This window comes from Sceloporus occidentalis, unplaced genomic scaffold (genome assembly GCF_023333645.1).
Source record: "Sceloporus occidentalis isolate IW3139 unplaced genomic scaffold, rSceOcc1.0.p SCAF_8, whole genome shotgun sequence".
In the NCBI taxonomy this organism is placed as follows: Eukaryota; Metazoa; Chordata; class Lepidosauria; order Squamata; family Phrynosomatidae; genus Sceloporus; species Sceloporus occidentalis.
Genome location: NW_028316988.1, coordinates 29,979,722 through 29,994,403, shown reverse-complemented (window position 1 = coordinate 29,994,403; position 14,682 = coordinate 29,979,722). Strand labels below are relative to the sequence as shown.

The 14,682-nt window shown below is 42.0% G+C and overlaps 1 protein-coding gene across 2 annotated transcripts in view; it reads right to left on the bottom strand.

The window, feature by feature from the left end:
* The window catches only part of LOC149308490 (regulator of nonsense transcripts 1-like), a 42,029-nt gene that overhangs the window by 14,773 nt on the left and 12,574 nt on the right, over window positions 1–14,682 (bottom strand). For both annotated transcript variants that reach the window (XM_089535838.1, XM_089535837.1), the window contains exons 2-14: window positions 8,562–8,704; window positions 7,975–8,064; window positions 5,828–5,995; window positions 5,469–5,649; window positions 4,442–4,603; window positions 3,498–3,582; window positions 3,232–3,330; window positions 2,272–2,380; window positions 1,987–2,146; window positions 1,749–1,867; window positions 899–1,063; window positions 447–561; window positions 8–151 (exon numbers count right to left, since the gene is read on the bottom strand). In XM_089535838.1, the coding sequence (XP_089391964.1) occupies window positions 8–151; window positions 447–561; window positions 899–1,063; window positions 1,749–1,867; window positions 1,987–2,146; window positions 2,272–2,380; window positions 3,232–3,330; window positions 3,498–3,582; window positions 4,442–4,603; window positions 5,469–5,649; window positions 5,828–5,995; window positions 7,975–8,064; window positions 8,562–8,704 (1,740 nt within the window). The remainder of the gene's footprint in view (window positions 1–7; window positions 152–446; window positions 562–898; window positions 1,064–1,748; window positions 1,868–1,986; window positions 2,147–2,271; window positions 2,381–3,231; window positions 3,331–3,497; window positions 3,583–4,441; window positions 4,604–5,468; window positions 5,650–5,827; window positions 5,996–7,974; window positions 8,065–8,561; window positions 8,705–14,682) is intronic.

The window sequence follows — 14,682 nt, the reverse complement described above, 5'->3', positions numbered from 1 at the left end:
GTCCCACCTGCTTTGCTCCAAGGACAACTGGAACCATGCATTCCGGCTCAGTGGCCTGGGTGCTTTCATCGATCAAAATGGAGCGGAACTGCATCTTCGCAAGCCTTGGATCCCCAGCTCCCACACATGTGCAGCAAATGACATCTGCATTCTGAGCAAGGACAAAAAAGCAGAATATCAGGAGCAGGTCCAGTGTGGAATCTCCATTACCCCACCCACCTCATAAAATACCCAGAAGGCTATGGCTTATTACACTACTTTATCATGCATCTCACAACCACCAGGATTGGTGATAAGAGAATGTCCTCGAATAGAGTAGGACCAGAAGTGGCTTAACCTCCTCTATCAAACTGATACTGACATAGGTAACTTGTTTGCTCTAACTAGCTGCCAGCACAGGCCCTATGCAAGAGAAGACCAGTATCAGAGCAAAAAGGTACTTTTACCATTAGCAATTCCCGCTCGGCTGTCCGTTTCAGTGCCCGGTAGCGCTTCTCATCTGCAGATGACAATTCCCCAGTCTCATCCTTCAGCTGCTGTAGCTTCTGGAGTTCAGGCATACTGAAAACCAAACACACACACAAACCTCACTAGTAATTGTATAATACTTCAATTATCCAAGACCCTCCAAGAGTTATCTTTAAAGAAGTCACATCCTAGTTTTAAATTCACCAGTCATTGAAGTCATCAGTTAAACCACAGCAACAAATAAAATGTACCCCACATAGTAGTTGGCTGAGATTATAGTCCAGGCAGCAATGATTAAAAAAAAATCAGATAAAAATGTCTAAAATGTCCCCTTTAAAGTTATCAGCAGAGGAAGACTTTGGCAGATATAGAGATCCCTATCTGGTACAGAGTGACAGGAAAAAAACACAAATTCTGAGCCCCTTCTCACCTGTCCATGTTCCTGATCTGATTGTGCAGCGCCAGGAAAGAGACTGGAGAGTCAATGGCCTCGCGGCTCTTTGCACAAAGGCGGACCACTTTCAGTCCAGTTTGGTGTATCTTCTCTGTCAACTGATCCACAGCGATGTTACTTGGGGCACAGACTAGTACAGGCCTTGAAAAAAGACAGTAAAAAGATGTAAGGTGTTAATGAATCAAATCAGCCAATCTTCATAAGAGGCTCTCCCTCACACCTCTAACCATGTTTCAAAGGTCTACTCACAATGGCACTTTATTAACAGAAGGGGAGCATAAGGGGGAAAATTACTAATTTAATACATTAAAAACAACTATTTCACTCTCACTCACACTCTTATCTAATCTACAAAAACTACCAACTCAGGCTCTTAAATGCCACATCCTAAACCTGACTCTATTAACCATAATCCTTGCTAATTCACCCCAAACTCCCAACACCAGATCAATTGTCAACCTCCAACCTTATTCAAATCCCGTCAAACATTCCACCACTCACTCTCAACATTCATCTAGCCCCTCCCGCTAGCTCCTTACCTGATACATTAAATACATTACCAATAGTAATAGAAAGTACATTGCTATACAACTTATCAGTGAATTATCACTCCTAAGCGGTTTACAATGTGTAAGCCAATTACACCCAACAAACTGGGTACTCATTTTACCAGCCTATGAAAGGATGGAAGGCTGAGTGGACCTTGGAGCCCTGGGATCCAACTCACAACCTTGTGGCTGCAGTGCTGGCAATTGACCACTGCACCACCAGGACTGCTTAAACAGTATTTCACCAAAAAATCCATGACATTACAAGCTCTTCTTACCCATTTCCTTGTCTCGCCAGGTGATACACAATGGTGGCTGATGTTACAGTCTTACCAGTCCCAGGGGGGCCCTGGATAAGGCTCAAGGGACGCTGCAAAACTGTTTTCACAGCATACACCTGAAGAGGAGAGAAAGAAGAGAGTTCACACACAGAGACAAATCACAAGTGGTGGAAAGTAGACCAGGATAACTCGCAGCTCCAACTCCTGACTTTGCCAAGGGACGGGATTAAGTTACCTGAGAATGGTTGAGGTCAGGTAGCCCTTGTGCCGTGAAGCGCTTTGGCAACTGACATTTGATAATGACATCTTCCACCTCATGACCCAGAAGCTTGTGATAGATGTAGCCAGACACAGAAGTTTCATCTACCGCAAATGTTTTGAGGGCACTCTGCATTCTGAAAAGAATAGGCACCAGTATAAACCACAGCACTTGGGCTTGCCCTACCAGCTCCTACCCACCACCCTCTTGCAGTGTATTTCACAAGCCACAGTTAGCTTATAAATAAAATAGTTCTCCTACCTGTCGAAGGAAGTTGACTTCCACACAAAGTCCACTTGGAAGTTGTGGGTCACTTCCACAGGGGCCCCAACACTACTCCGTAGCTCAATTGCAATTTCATCTCCATAATCTTCAAAATCTTGTTAAGTAGAAACCTCTCTGAAAAGCCACAAGATTCTTTCAAAAGCACCTTCCCTGTCCCACCCAGTATATTCTTCTTGCAATGTTACTCTACAGAACAAATGATACCTGAAGGAACATGGCAATTACCACTGCTGAAACCACATCATGAGTCTGGCCTTGTGTGCAGCCAGAGTGGGAGACCAGCAGGGGAAAAAACATATTAGCTACTCTAACCTCCTTTGAGTAAAAGAACAGGGAGGTGTGTGGTAAAATACCCTTCTCCTTCTTTTGTGTGACAACAGTAAGTGATGTTCTAAGATGGCACCAAAAAAAAAAAAAAAAAAAAAAAAGGAAAATAAAAGGAAAAGGAAAGAAAAACTGGTACTTCCCCTAATTCTGCTTCAAATACCTGAAGTTGGTCTCACAAATCTATAAGTCATTAATCCCACCATATGACTGAAAGGTCTTAACTGGTAAGGTTAAGAGGTGCTATGATAGCCCTGTTTAAATATTTGAAGGGATATCATGTTGACGATGGAGAATCCTTCTTTTCTGCTGCTTCAGAGATTAGGATATGGAGCAATGGATTCAAACTACAGAAACAGAGATCCCACCTAAATATTAGGAGAAACTACCTGACAGTAAGAGCTGTTCAACAGTGATACATACTCCCTCAGAGGGTGGCGGAGTTTCCTTCTTTGAAGGGTTTTAAACAGAAGCTGGATGGCCCTCTGTTGGGGGTGCTTTGACTGTGTGTTCCTACATGGCAGGGGGTTGGACTGGATGGCCCTTTAGGTCTCTTCCAACTCTATGGTTCTATGATCCAAATCCTCCCCTCTTATGAACTTAAAAAGATACTATCAGGAACTTTAATGACGTGGCCAATTCCTTTCCACAGCGGAGCCAAATCTCCTTTGTATCTCAGGCAGATCTCATCTCCCTGCATCAGGCGCATATCTGTGGAGAAACAGAGAAGCTTTTACCTATTTATGAAGTTGGCATCGATTTTACTCTTTAAGAGTAGCAAGTGTGTACAGAGTCTTGCCAGCTAGTTAATAATAATAAAAAAAAATAACAGCTGAAGCAATCCTTCTGGTTTGTTAATGCAATTCTTGTAATCTGACCTGAATCAGTCTTTGGCAAGGTGAAGTAGGCAATCCTCTTCTTGTTCAAGCCCAAATCCCATCTCACAGTGATGTTGTCTTGGGTCTAAAAGATAAAAAAAATAGTCATTTTTTACATATGGGGAAGGAGAACTAATATACAGCTTAAACAGTGGCAGGAAGAGCAGTGAATGCTCTAATAGTCTTTCAGAGCTGAGTTCAGTTTAAATTCTCAACATCCTGAGGAGGCAGCAATAAGGAAAAAGGGTGAACTAAGATTCAACAGATTTGCTCTTTTTCCTGGAGCTGAGCTTCCTTCCAAATGCAGCTCTTGTTCTACTCATTGCCCACAAAGAGATAACTCAGCTTGGACATAAACCTCATCTCCATCTATTGGGGAACGGAGGCTGGGAGAAAAATAAAATCTGCTTCTCTCAAAAGCTAAATTCCCTCCAGGGCAAGAGGGCAGTAAGTAGGGCAAATCAAATACATCTTCTTCTAACTCCCAGGTAGCCAAGGAACATACAGTTCTTGTTAGAGGGCTTTTGAAAGGGAGTACAGTGCGGCCTTGCTTTATGTGGGGGATCCGTAAACCATTCTTATGCTTTACTCTCATTGGAAGTTTAAATCCCATTTGGGAGGAAAATGTTAGAAATTATAAAGCACCTATAAGCAAACAAAGACAAAAATTCAAGAATGGGCAATGAATTTACAAATAAGCTCATGGGAAAAGTGTCAGTGCAACTTCTAGAAGGAAAACAGTGGAGCTTCTGTGATCCTTGAAGAAAGAAGAATACATTAGGTGTTAACATCAACTCTGTCTCAAAAGCCTTCCAAAGCTATGACGTATTTACAATTTGTGATTTCTATTAACACTGATGACTTGTGGGGCCTTGAAAACAACTTCAATTACCACTAAGCCTAACATTCTGAGGAGGCAAACTCTTTCGCCTTCCACAGCTTACCTGAGACTCCTTCAACTTCTTGTCATAGTCTGCTTCAAGTTTGACCAGAGGCCCAAAGATGTTCTGGTACTGATAGGCATCCTCGTATCTGAGTAAGACGTGCTGTGGCTCTTCATCAACACCTGGCTTCTCCAAGTCTTCGAGGGTGGCAGATGGATTCTCCTGTGGCAACAAAGAAGAGAGATTTGAAAAGATGTATGGCCTTCCTCAGGTTTCAGAGCAGATCTTCCTCAATCAAGAAATAAGTTATTACAAATGTTCCAGGATACAGATATCCCCCCCTCAAAAAACCCACAATCTTTATGGCAAGGAAAACTAAATAAAGATAAGTAGATGGAGAAGAACTGATGATTCTAACTGCTTTACATGGCTCATTCATTGTCTATTTAGACCTATTGTGGCTAAGGCAGGATGCTTTGCACAGTAAACAACCGCATCTGACCACAACTGTGTAAATGCTGCTGGAACATTTTAGAATTCTTCTCCCAAATAATTCAAATTCTGCTCTGTGACAAATGCTGCAAGCTAAATATGTCACAGACATCTGACTCAAAAAGAAAGGCAAGGAGCTTGACAAGGTTCTGAATTTTACAACTTAAAGTCTATTTCAACCACCTCTCCGGCTCCAGATCCTATCTTCCATGTCTATTTTCACAGCTTTGGGGAATAGAAACTTGATTTATGAAGCACAACAGGATTCTCAAGAATACACCAGCATAGTGTAGTGGTTTGAGCACTGGGCTAGGACTCTGGAGGCCAGGGTTTGAATCTCAGGTTAGCCATGTAAACCCGCTGGGTGACCCTCTCTCAGCCTCAAAGGATAGCAATGGAAAAATCCCTCTGAAGAAACCTGCCATGAAACCCCCATGGTAGGTTCGCCTTAGGGTCACCATAAATCAGAAATGATTTGAAGGCACACAACAACAACAAACCCAGTACCACTCACAATACAGATCTGCTTATGGCTTCCTGTATCTTCTAGACTCCTTTTCTCACTCTGCTATCTACTTCCAACACTAACACACACCTTCCACAGTTCCTCCAGCTTGTTGATTTGCTGGGCTGTGATCTGCCGTGCTCTCAGCTGCTCTTGCTCAGAAGGAATCTTGACCAGCCAGGAAAGGAAGCAGCGGTCTTGGATCAAAGGCTGCCACTGTGAGCTGTCCCAGTTGATATCCTTTAAGCTGCTCTGACTAGCACAAGGCTGTCTGCACAGCAAAGATTGGAGAAAAATAATTTTAGACAGACACATATAAGAAGAGAATATATTATATTATACACATATAAGAACATAATGCTTTTTAAAAATGTTTACAAAATTTACTAAAGTTACAGAAAACCTCATCAAGGCTTTGCATCCACTTCCAAAAAAGGAAGTTCTCTTACCTGCACAGCAAGACAACGACAGAGTCAGCCTTGGCTGGGATGAAGCCAAGCAGGAACACATTACGACAGCCACAGTTGTAACACTCCAAAACAGTCTCTCCCAGAGGGCCATCCTTGTGAAGAGTCACTTCCTTGCACTTGGCTCTCACAAGATGGTTCACGATGTGGCTGAGAAAACACAGAAAAAGTGCATGCTGGCTTGACCAACAGAACAGCTCTGCCCAGTTGATTCCCAAGGAAAAAAAGACCCAGCAATTTCCGATGTGGTCCTGACCTACAATCGTGTTAAACCAACAACCTAGTGGTTAATCCAGACAAGGTATGGAAATTTACCAATCACAAACAGTTCATAACTAGTTTTGGATGGGTTGTAATTTCCCGAAAAAGAACCAATTTTGTTGGTCCTGAATTCAGTATCCTTACAGAACAATAGATGTTAGAGAGTTGATAGGAGTGCCTTTATCAATTTAGGCTGATACATTCGTTACAATTTCTCTAGAGAGAACAAGTTTCTTCTCAGTCACCCACATACTAGTGACATTCAGGTTAAACTATTGCAATGTACTCTATGAATACAGTTTGGAAATGTCAACAGTGCAGAATGGATGCTGATAAAGTGGTTGGAGTATGTGATACATACTGCATAATGCCACTTGCCCTGGTCAACAATCCTGCTTTGTCCTTTAAAGCCCCAGATAATTATTGGCCAGTATCTAATCTTCTTTAAACTAACCGCTGAAAATGAGTTGTACAATTCTAGAGGTTTCTAAAATCAAGTTGATTAGATTCCATTCCAACTTGGGCTCTGGTCTAGTTTTGGGACAGAAACAGTTTTAGTATATGACTTAGACTTGGCTGTGCTGACCTTTCAATGGGATTTGATACCTTTGATAATGTTATCTTTCTAGGCTGTCTGGCTGATATGGAACTCAATGGCGGGTTATAGACCGCCATTTCGGACGTCCTCAGGACGTCCCATTTTAAAAAAGGGGTGTCTCTTCTAGACACCCCTTTCCCTACCACGGACTCAGTCCGTGACAAATGGCAGCAGCCGTTCCACACGGCCGCTGCCATGTTTACGTCTTGGACACATAGCGTCCAGACGGGGCACGGCGGTTATGACGTCGCGGGTGCGCCATGGGCGCCTCACGACGTCATAATGGTGCCGCAGGAAGAAGCTCCATTTTGTAACGCCTCAAAGGTACTATTCTGTGGCTTTTGTTTTTTCAAATTGGCTTTAAGACCTTCTTTAAATGTGCCTCTTTTAATGTTTTATCTATTTTATTGTACAGTACTTTGGAAGCTCTGTGGAGCAAAAAAGCAATTAAATATTTTGATGCATCTATGTTACATCTATATCAGCCTGATTTTAAGATCATCCCCAGATGTGTTACACATGTACCCAAAGGTACAGACAAAAGAGCTGGCAGAGCCAGGGTTTTTTAAATGCCCTGCATTTATAGAGCTGTATTCCAGTGGCAGTTCCTAATGGCCCCATCACTGCAAAGCTTCAACCACAGGAATGAAAGGTATTTTTTGTTCAATGCTGCCCCTTTTTGGACCTATATATGATGTCTACTTTGATCTGGTGCTAATTATCTGTTTTAATGATACTGTGCTGAGTCAGTGCTATTTAGTGTAATTGCTTGAAAGACAGTTCACACACAATCTCTTACATTGTGTTTTTCATGCATTATGGCAATTTGATTTATGAAGCACTGAAATCTCCAAAATACTGAGTCCTCGTAAGTCCTAGAGAGGGCCTGTAAGTAGCTTTGAAAGAATTAACTAATTAAATTAAAAGTTGCTCAGTATCAAGCCATAATGGAGGAAAAATATTCAAGCAAAACAGAAAGCATAAAGAGCTTGGGAAGAATCTCAGTTGCATGGCAGAACACACACAACTACACAAAGGTAAGATCTCCATATCCAAGCTGCCTTGAATCCCATTTTAGGAGAAAGGTTGGATATAAAACCAATAAATAAAATAAAATTCTAATACTTCCCCAAAGCAAGCAATCTACCATGAGGTTTTGCATAGCTAAAAAGATCCTACTGTGAGAGTTCTAGTCCAACACAGCTAGAGAACACCAGGCTGGGGAAAAGGCTGATGTTGATGCCTGGCAAATGTATTCTGTGATGCTCACCTGCCAGATGTATTCCCACGCCCATTGCAGAACCACTTTTTGCTGGTGTTACAGTAGACCACACAAGCTGGATCATGGATGCCACAGTAGCTAAGGAGGAGAACACAAAGAGAAGTATGTTAAGTCAATTTTGCTTCAAGGCATAGGTAAGTAAGGGGACTTTCTCCTGGTCCTTTCCAACATAAGTTGAGCCAGTAAAAGTCTGCCACAGAAAACTGCTATGCCACTGCTTTAGATTCTTCTCTTCTTCACCCAGAACTGGCATGTGTAAAAAAGTCCCAGTTCTGCTTTACGTCACCCTAATGTAAGTGAATGCTACTTGAGGGCCTCCACACTGAGCACTACAGCATCTTAATGTTCTTCAGCAAAGCAGTGCTTTGGCAGAAGCCACCACATACCCAACCGTACTGCCTGTTGGAAATCCCAAACAAGGCCAAGGATGATAAGCTTTGCAGTACAAGGCATCTCAGAGGTGTGAGGCTGGCAATAGCTAAGCAGGTGCAAACAGTGAAACCAAGCAACTACAATCTCTTCGTCTCTTCCATTAAGAGTGACTGCTTTGAATATGACATGCTCTGCTGTGTTACCTGCAGGCATGCACAGGAAGGTCCTTGGTGTAATAGGTGTCTTCCTCATCCTCCTCAAAATTGAGTTCTGCAAGGAGCTGGCTGGTCTTCTGAGAGCTGTCATCCACAGCCCCATTCTGGAGGATGCCATCAGGCCCGTTGACCTAAAGCAAAACAGATTTTCCAGTCATGCACCAGACAGACACAGAAACAGGGAAAAAGAAAAGCTCAGTTGCAACAAGCCAAATATGGCTATGAACTCTGACTCATTAGTACAGCCCACCGCTAACCCAAATTCATCAGCCTCCATGCATAAGGGAAGGGGATGTAAGAGAACACCTGACCAGACACAGCTCTCTAAACACTGCCTACACTCCATTCCCCCCCCCCCCCAATGAACTACCCTTCTGAGTCTTCCCACACATTCTGTCAGGAACCTGCCTACACCATCCACTGTAGCTTAGACATTTATTTTTTTAAAATGGGAGTGATTTCCTAATATAGGTGGAAGGATGAAAATGGGGCAAAACAGTCAACCATGTCCAGGAATCAATATTTCTGAAGGCAGCTCCACATGTCAATACAAAGACTTCATTACAAGGCCAAGTATTTTTAGTTCATTCTTCCTCTGTAAGCTTTATTTCTGACTCCCACAAGCCTAATTCCTTTTGGCTATCATTCCCTACACTAACCCCCTTTTATTTTCTTTCACATTATCTTCAGGACAAAAAAAACCTTATAAAGTTAAAACCTTTCCAACTACTGAAAAGCCAGTAAAACCTAGTGGGTCTTGAGAGCTTTCCTGAAGATCTGCTGATGAGGAGGAGCCTAATGAATCCCTGAAGGAAGAAAGTTCCAGATGTCTAAGGTCAGCACTGAGAAGTCCCATTTATCGTATCCACCTTTCTAACACTAGTATCAAAGCAGACTTCCTGCTGCTGTCATGAACTGTGTGCTTTAAGAGCCAAATGTCAATATTTCTAAAGGCAGTGCCACATGTCAATGCAAAGACACCTTTACAAGCCAACTTTTGCCACTCCTTATCAAAGCTAACTGAAGAAACGAAAGTTATTTAGGGCCTAAGTACATCACCATGTACGATGCAAGAGCTGGGCAGTGAAAAGTATGGATAGGAAGAAAATCAAGTCATTTGAAATGTGGTGCTGGAGAAGAGGGCTAAGAATACCATGGAGAGACAAAAAGACAAACAAGTCAAGCCTGAAATCTTCCTAGAAGCCATGATCCAACTGAGGCTGTCCTACTTCAGTCACATCACAAGTGACATAACAACTCATCAGAAAAAAGACAACGCTAGGAAGTAGAAAGATAGGCTAGATGGATAAACTCAGTTAAGGACGTCAAATGTATGAATTTGCAGGACTTAAGCAAAGCAGTGGAGGACGGGGTGCTTGGAGATGTCTCATCCACAGGGTTGCCATGAAACTTGAGGCTGGTTAACAACAACAACAAAGCACTAACAACAACATGGAAAGCTTAGAGACTAATGTATTCATTTTCTAAGAGTGGAGCAGCTAAACAAGAACAGCAACTTTTAACACTGTTTTAAACTACACACCTCTCTGCCAAGTCATTTCAAGAGGACCAAGGTAAGGCCCTAAAGACCAGCAGCACTGACTCACAGCTCCACAAGCTGGGAAAGTAAAGCCAGGGTTTACTTCACGCACACTTCCCTGCAGCAAAAGGTGGAGGCTTGAGAAGGGTCCTTGGCCTTTAGCACCTCAGCTTCTCATTTCTTCGCCTTGGTTCCTCTGCCAGGGAATGTTGTGCCTCACTGCTCTGAAGGGAAAAGCTTTCTGCCTAAGCCTCTCCTGCTTTTTAACAATGCAAAGTTCTCCCCCACCTCTATAAAGAGAAATGTCTGCAAGGCCAATTGATAGAAGTATGACAACAAGACAAATTTGAGCCAATTTTCACTGAAAATATCAAATAATTTCACAGCATCTTAAAAACTAACAAATTTATAAGCTTTCGTTAACACAACACTCCATAAAGATAGAGAGGCAGCGGAAGGGAAGGCATTGGGGAAGAAAGTGGTTAGGAGTGAGGCCAAAATGAAGCAAGTACAGACAATGACATTATTAACAGCAAGCATTCACAAAAACTGTTGCTGAGTGATAAGGAGGCATCCTGGTCTCTGTGAACTACTGCAATCAATATACATTGTGTGCTTGCAAAACCTTTGTCCCTATTCACATCACAGGAGATAAAAGCCTCTTAGCAAACTGTAGCTTCCAAAATAATAATGATAACATAATCAAAGGAGCAAGCAAAAAGCTGTCCTTACCAGGAAGGAGTAGGACTACATCTAGGCAATTCAGAGTCAACTCTCCAGCCCACTGAGAAATACCAGAAGGAATACCACAGCCTACAGAAGGAATTTGCTACAGATATGCAGGATCAAATCTGGACAGACACACCTCGAGTGCCTCAGATCACTACCTGTTTTTAAAGTGCCATGGAAATGGATAGCACTAAATAAATAAATAGCAGCAGCAGCAGCAGCAAAAACCACACAATCCAGGTCACAGTGCTGTTTCAATACTACCTTAGCTGCATCAATACAATAATACCACTGACTTTCTGGGAGTCCAAAAAATACCGAACATCTCCTGAGTGACACCAAGGATGCTGAGGCCCTTTTCATCAATTAAAGGTCCTTCACCCCTAAATATTCTTCAACAATGTGTTTAGGGGTAAATATCCTTCACCCCTAGGGTTGCCATATCCCACCTGGGGGCAGGACTTTCCGGGTTTGGGGCGGGGCCACACGGTCCCACCCCGGTTTGGCCCTGCCCCCGGGACTCCCCCCCCCTGCGAGGCCCTGGAGGCAGCTCCACCCCTCCCCATGGCTGTGTCCCATCCTCCCTGCCTGGCTCAGCCTAGAGAGCAGGTCTTCAGGAGACCTGCCACTCAGAGCTATTGCCAGCCCACTTGGTATATTTGTCTTCAAAAAGGCATTACTTTCCAGGTTACAGTGAGGGGGAAAAAAGGCCATAAATGGTTCATGTTTCACTGGGAGTCTAAATGCCTCATCTTTTAAATGTCTGCCACGTCAGTATTCTTGTAATTCTTTATCACAGGATCGTTTTTTGAGGCCCTAAACACCTTTACTTGTAATATGCAAATTTCTCCCGAAGCTGACCAATGAGAAAGAAGCAATCAGCCCTCCACTTGGTTGGTTTTCAATGGCTTGGAGAAGGAAGAGATTTTGCCTTGCTTGTAAATAGGAAGGGCTTTGGGGTAGCAAAAGGCTGCAGAAATAGCTTGACCCCCCCTTAAACATCCATGGCTCAGTGCTATAGGATTCTGGGAATTGTAGTTTCTTGTGGCACCAGAGCTCTCTTGACAAGAGGCTGAATGGTCCACAGAGCTACAGTTCCCAGGATTCCATAGCCTTGAGGAGGAGGAGAAGGAGGAGGAGGAAGGGTGCCTTGAAGGGCAGAATTGGGGCAGAGGAGGAGTTGGAGGAAAGCTGAGTCAGTGGCCATTAGGTCTGCCTTGGTTTTTTGGGTTTTTTTAATTATTTTTAAAAATATAAAATACTTGTTTTATTTTATTAATTTTTATTATTGCTTTTTATTTTTTATTTTATTAATTTTTATTATTGCTTGTTTTTATTTTATTTTATTAATTTTTATTATTGCTTGTTTTATTTTATTTCATTAATTTTTATTATTGCTTGTTTTTATTTTATTTTATTAATTTTTATTATTGCTTGTTTTATTTTATTTCATTAATTTTTATTATTGCTTGTTTTATTTTATTTCATTAATTTTTATTATTGCTTGTTTTATTTTATTTTATTAATTTTTATTATTGCTTGTTTTATTTTATTTTATTAATTTTTATTGTTGCTTGTCTTTATTTTATTACATTAATTTTTATTATTAAATATATACACCCCTGTCTTGTTTTTTTTTAATTATTTTTTATTATTAAATATATGCAAGTGCATTTTCTGTGTATTTATGGCGATTTGAATGCTAACAAGTCTGCCTTTCTTGGCCAATTATAGTGGTGATGATGATGATGGTGGTGGTGATATTGATATCAACAAGCCTCTAAGGCACAGCCAATGTAACTTGCTGTGATTTTTACAAACTCATGCGCAGTGAAGAAAAACCACAGTCCCTTGCCCAAGTACACACTTCTGAGAAGTACAGTTGAACCCGAGGGCAAGTCCATTTCTGCCATCTGTCTAGGAATAATGCCAAAATGTCCTCCATTTTGATCATGCCTAAAAAACATGCATTTATATTAAGATTTTTTAAAAAAACCTCAATTTTTTCGCATGTCCTCCAATTTTTTAAAAATGTGTCCTACATTTGAAAATGTTGCCCTACATTTGTCCCGGTTTGGAGGTCCTGACTTATGGCAACCCTATTCACCCCTAAACATTCCATATAGGCGCAGACTCCCACCCACCAGCGGATATCATTTCTGTTGAAGGTACAGGATACGCAAGCCATCAAAACTCAGCTACTGAACCACAATTACAGTTGGCCCTCCATATTTGTAGCTCTGACTTTTGCAGATCTGATTATCTGCAGATTTGATTAGTATGCTCTCTCTAGGAATATCTAAGTCATCCAGCGCAATTCTGCTGGAAGTTGACCATAGAATTGTGCAGGAGAACCTAGAGGTTCCTAGACAGAACTCTTCTCTAGGCATTTGTGGGTCCTCCAGCATGATCCTATGATCCACTGCTGGCAGATGTTGACCATAAGATTTGAAGGATTTAGAGATTCCCAGAGAGGTTTTCTCTTAGGCAAAAAGAACAGTGGTTTTTTTGTTTGTTTGTGGTTTTTCCACATTCACCCACTGTACTTCAATTGGGAAGAACAACATGCATCCTCTAACCTTCTAACTATAACTAAGGAGAGCACTTCATGTGTACTGTAGCCTATGAAAATGTGAAGAGGAACCTATAGTCTCAAAAGATTCCAGATTCCAGCATCAGCCTGTGAAAGGTGTGGAGACCCTCTCCTCAAGCTCCATTCTCTGAGCTATTGAGATCCCCCTGCTTGTATTTCCATATGAGAATGCAAGCAGTAGCAGGGAGAACCTGCTGATATCTGTCCTGAGACTGGAAACAACAGCAGGACTGACCAACTGCCCATTTTACATTCCCAATCCCAATGAGGAAAAAGAGTACACTCGAGCAGGCAGATCTCACTGCTTTCTCAAGTCTGCAATCATTTACACCAGCATTCTCCCCTGAGAACATGAGCAGAATACCCATATTACCTGGAAAAAGGAAGCCATTCACTTGTTATCTCCAATCTGAAAGAGGTTTAGAGAAGGAGGAGAAGACTATACGCCAATATCAGTGGAAGGACAGGACTTGGGCTTCTAATGACAACCACTTGCTTGTGATGACAACCATTCCGCTGACTTGATGGGGAGTGCAATTTGGCCTCCAACACCAATCCAGGTTCCCCCTGGCCTATGCCAGATCAAGTGTGTTGCCTTTAAAGTGCTGAAAGTGTCTTTGTTGTTCTGCCTACAACAGGCTCCTACAGCATCTCCCTCATTTCTTTGAATCAAGTCTCCCATTCTGAAATACATGCTTTTTACGACAAGCATACCTCCCAACCAATCAACATAGCAATTAAACATTCTGGTTTGCAACTAAACAGAGCTTTCCATAAACCTAGAAGAACCAGTCAAAACTTCTGGCCCTACTGTCCACTTGCACTTTCCACAGCGGACGGACTGTCTGCTCAGAGGCCGTTTTCTATTTGCTGCTCTGTACACAAGCAGAGACACTGCACTAAGCAATCCACTTGCTGAAGGTTAAGCCTGCAATTCTATACCCCATTATTTGGAAGTAAATCCCATTGATCTCTACTGGCCTATCTTCCAAACAAACAGTTTTGTGTTGAAACATATCTTAAAAAATTTTCTGAAGCAAAAGAAAGCCATTGTAAAGCAACTTGGCTACTTCCTCAAGAAACAGAAGGTAAACATAAATTCTTTAGGGCTGGCAGTTGTCAGTACACTTCTCCCTCTATATTTGCGGCTTTGACTTTTGCGGCTTTGATTATTCATGAATTTTATTAATATGTTCTCTCTAGGAATATCTAGGTCCTCCAGCACAACTCTGTGGTCAACTTTAACC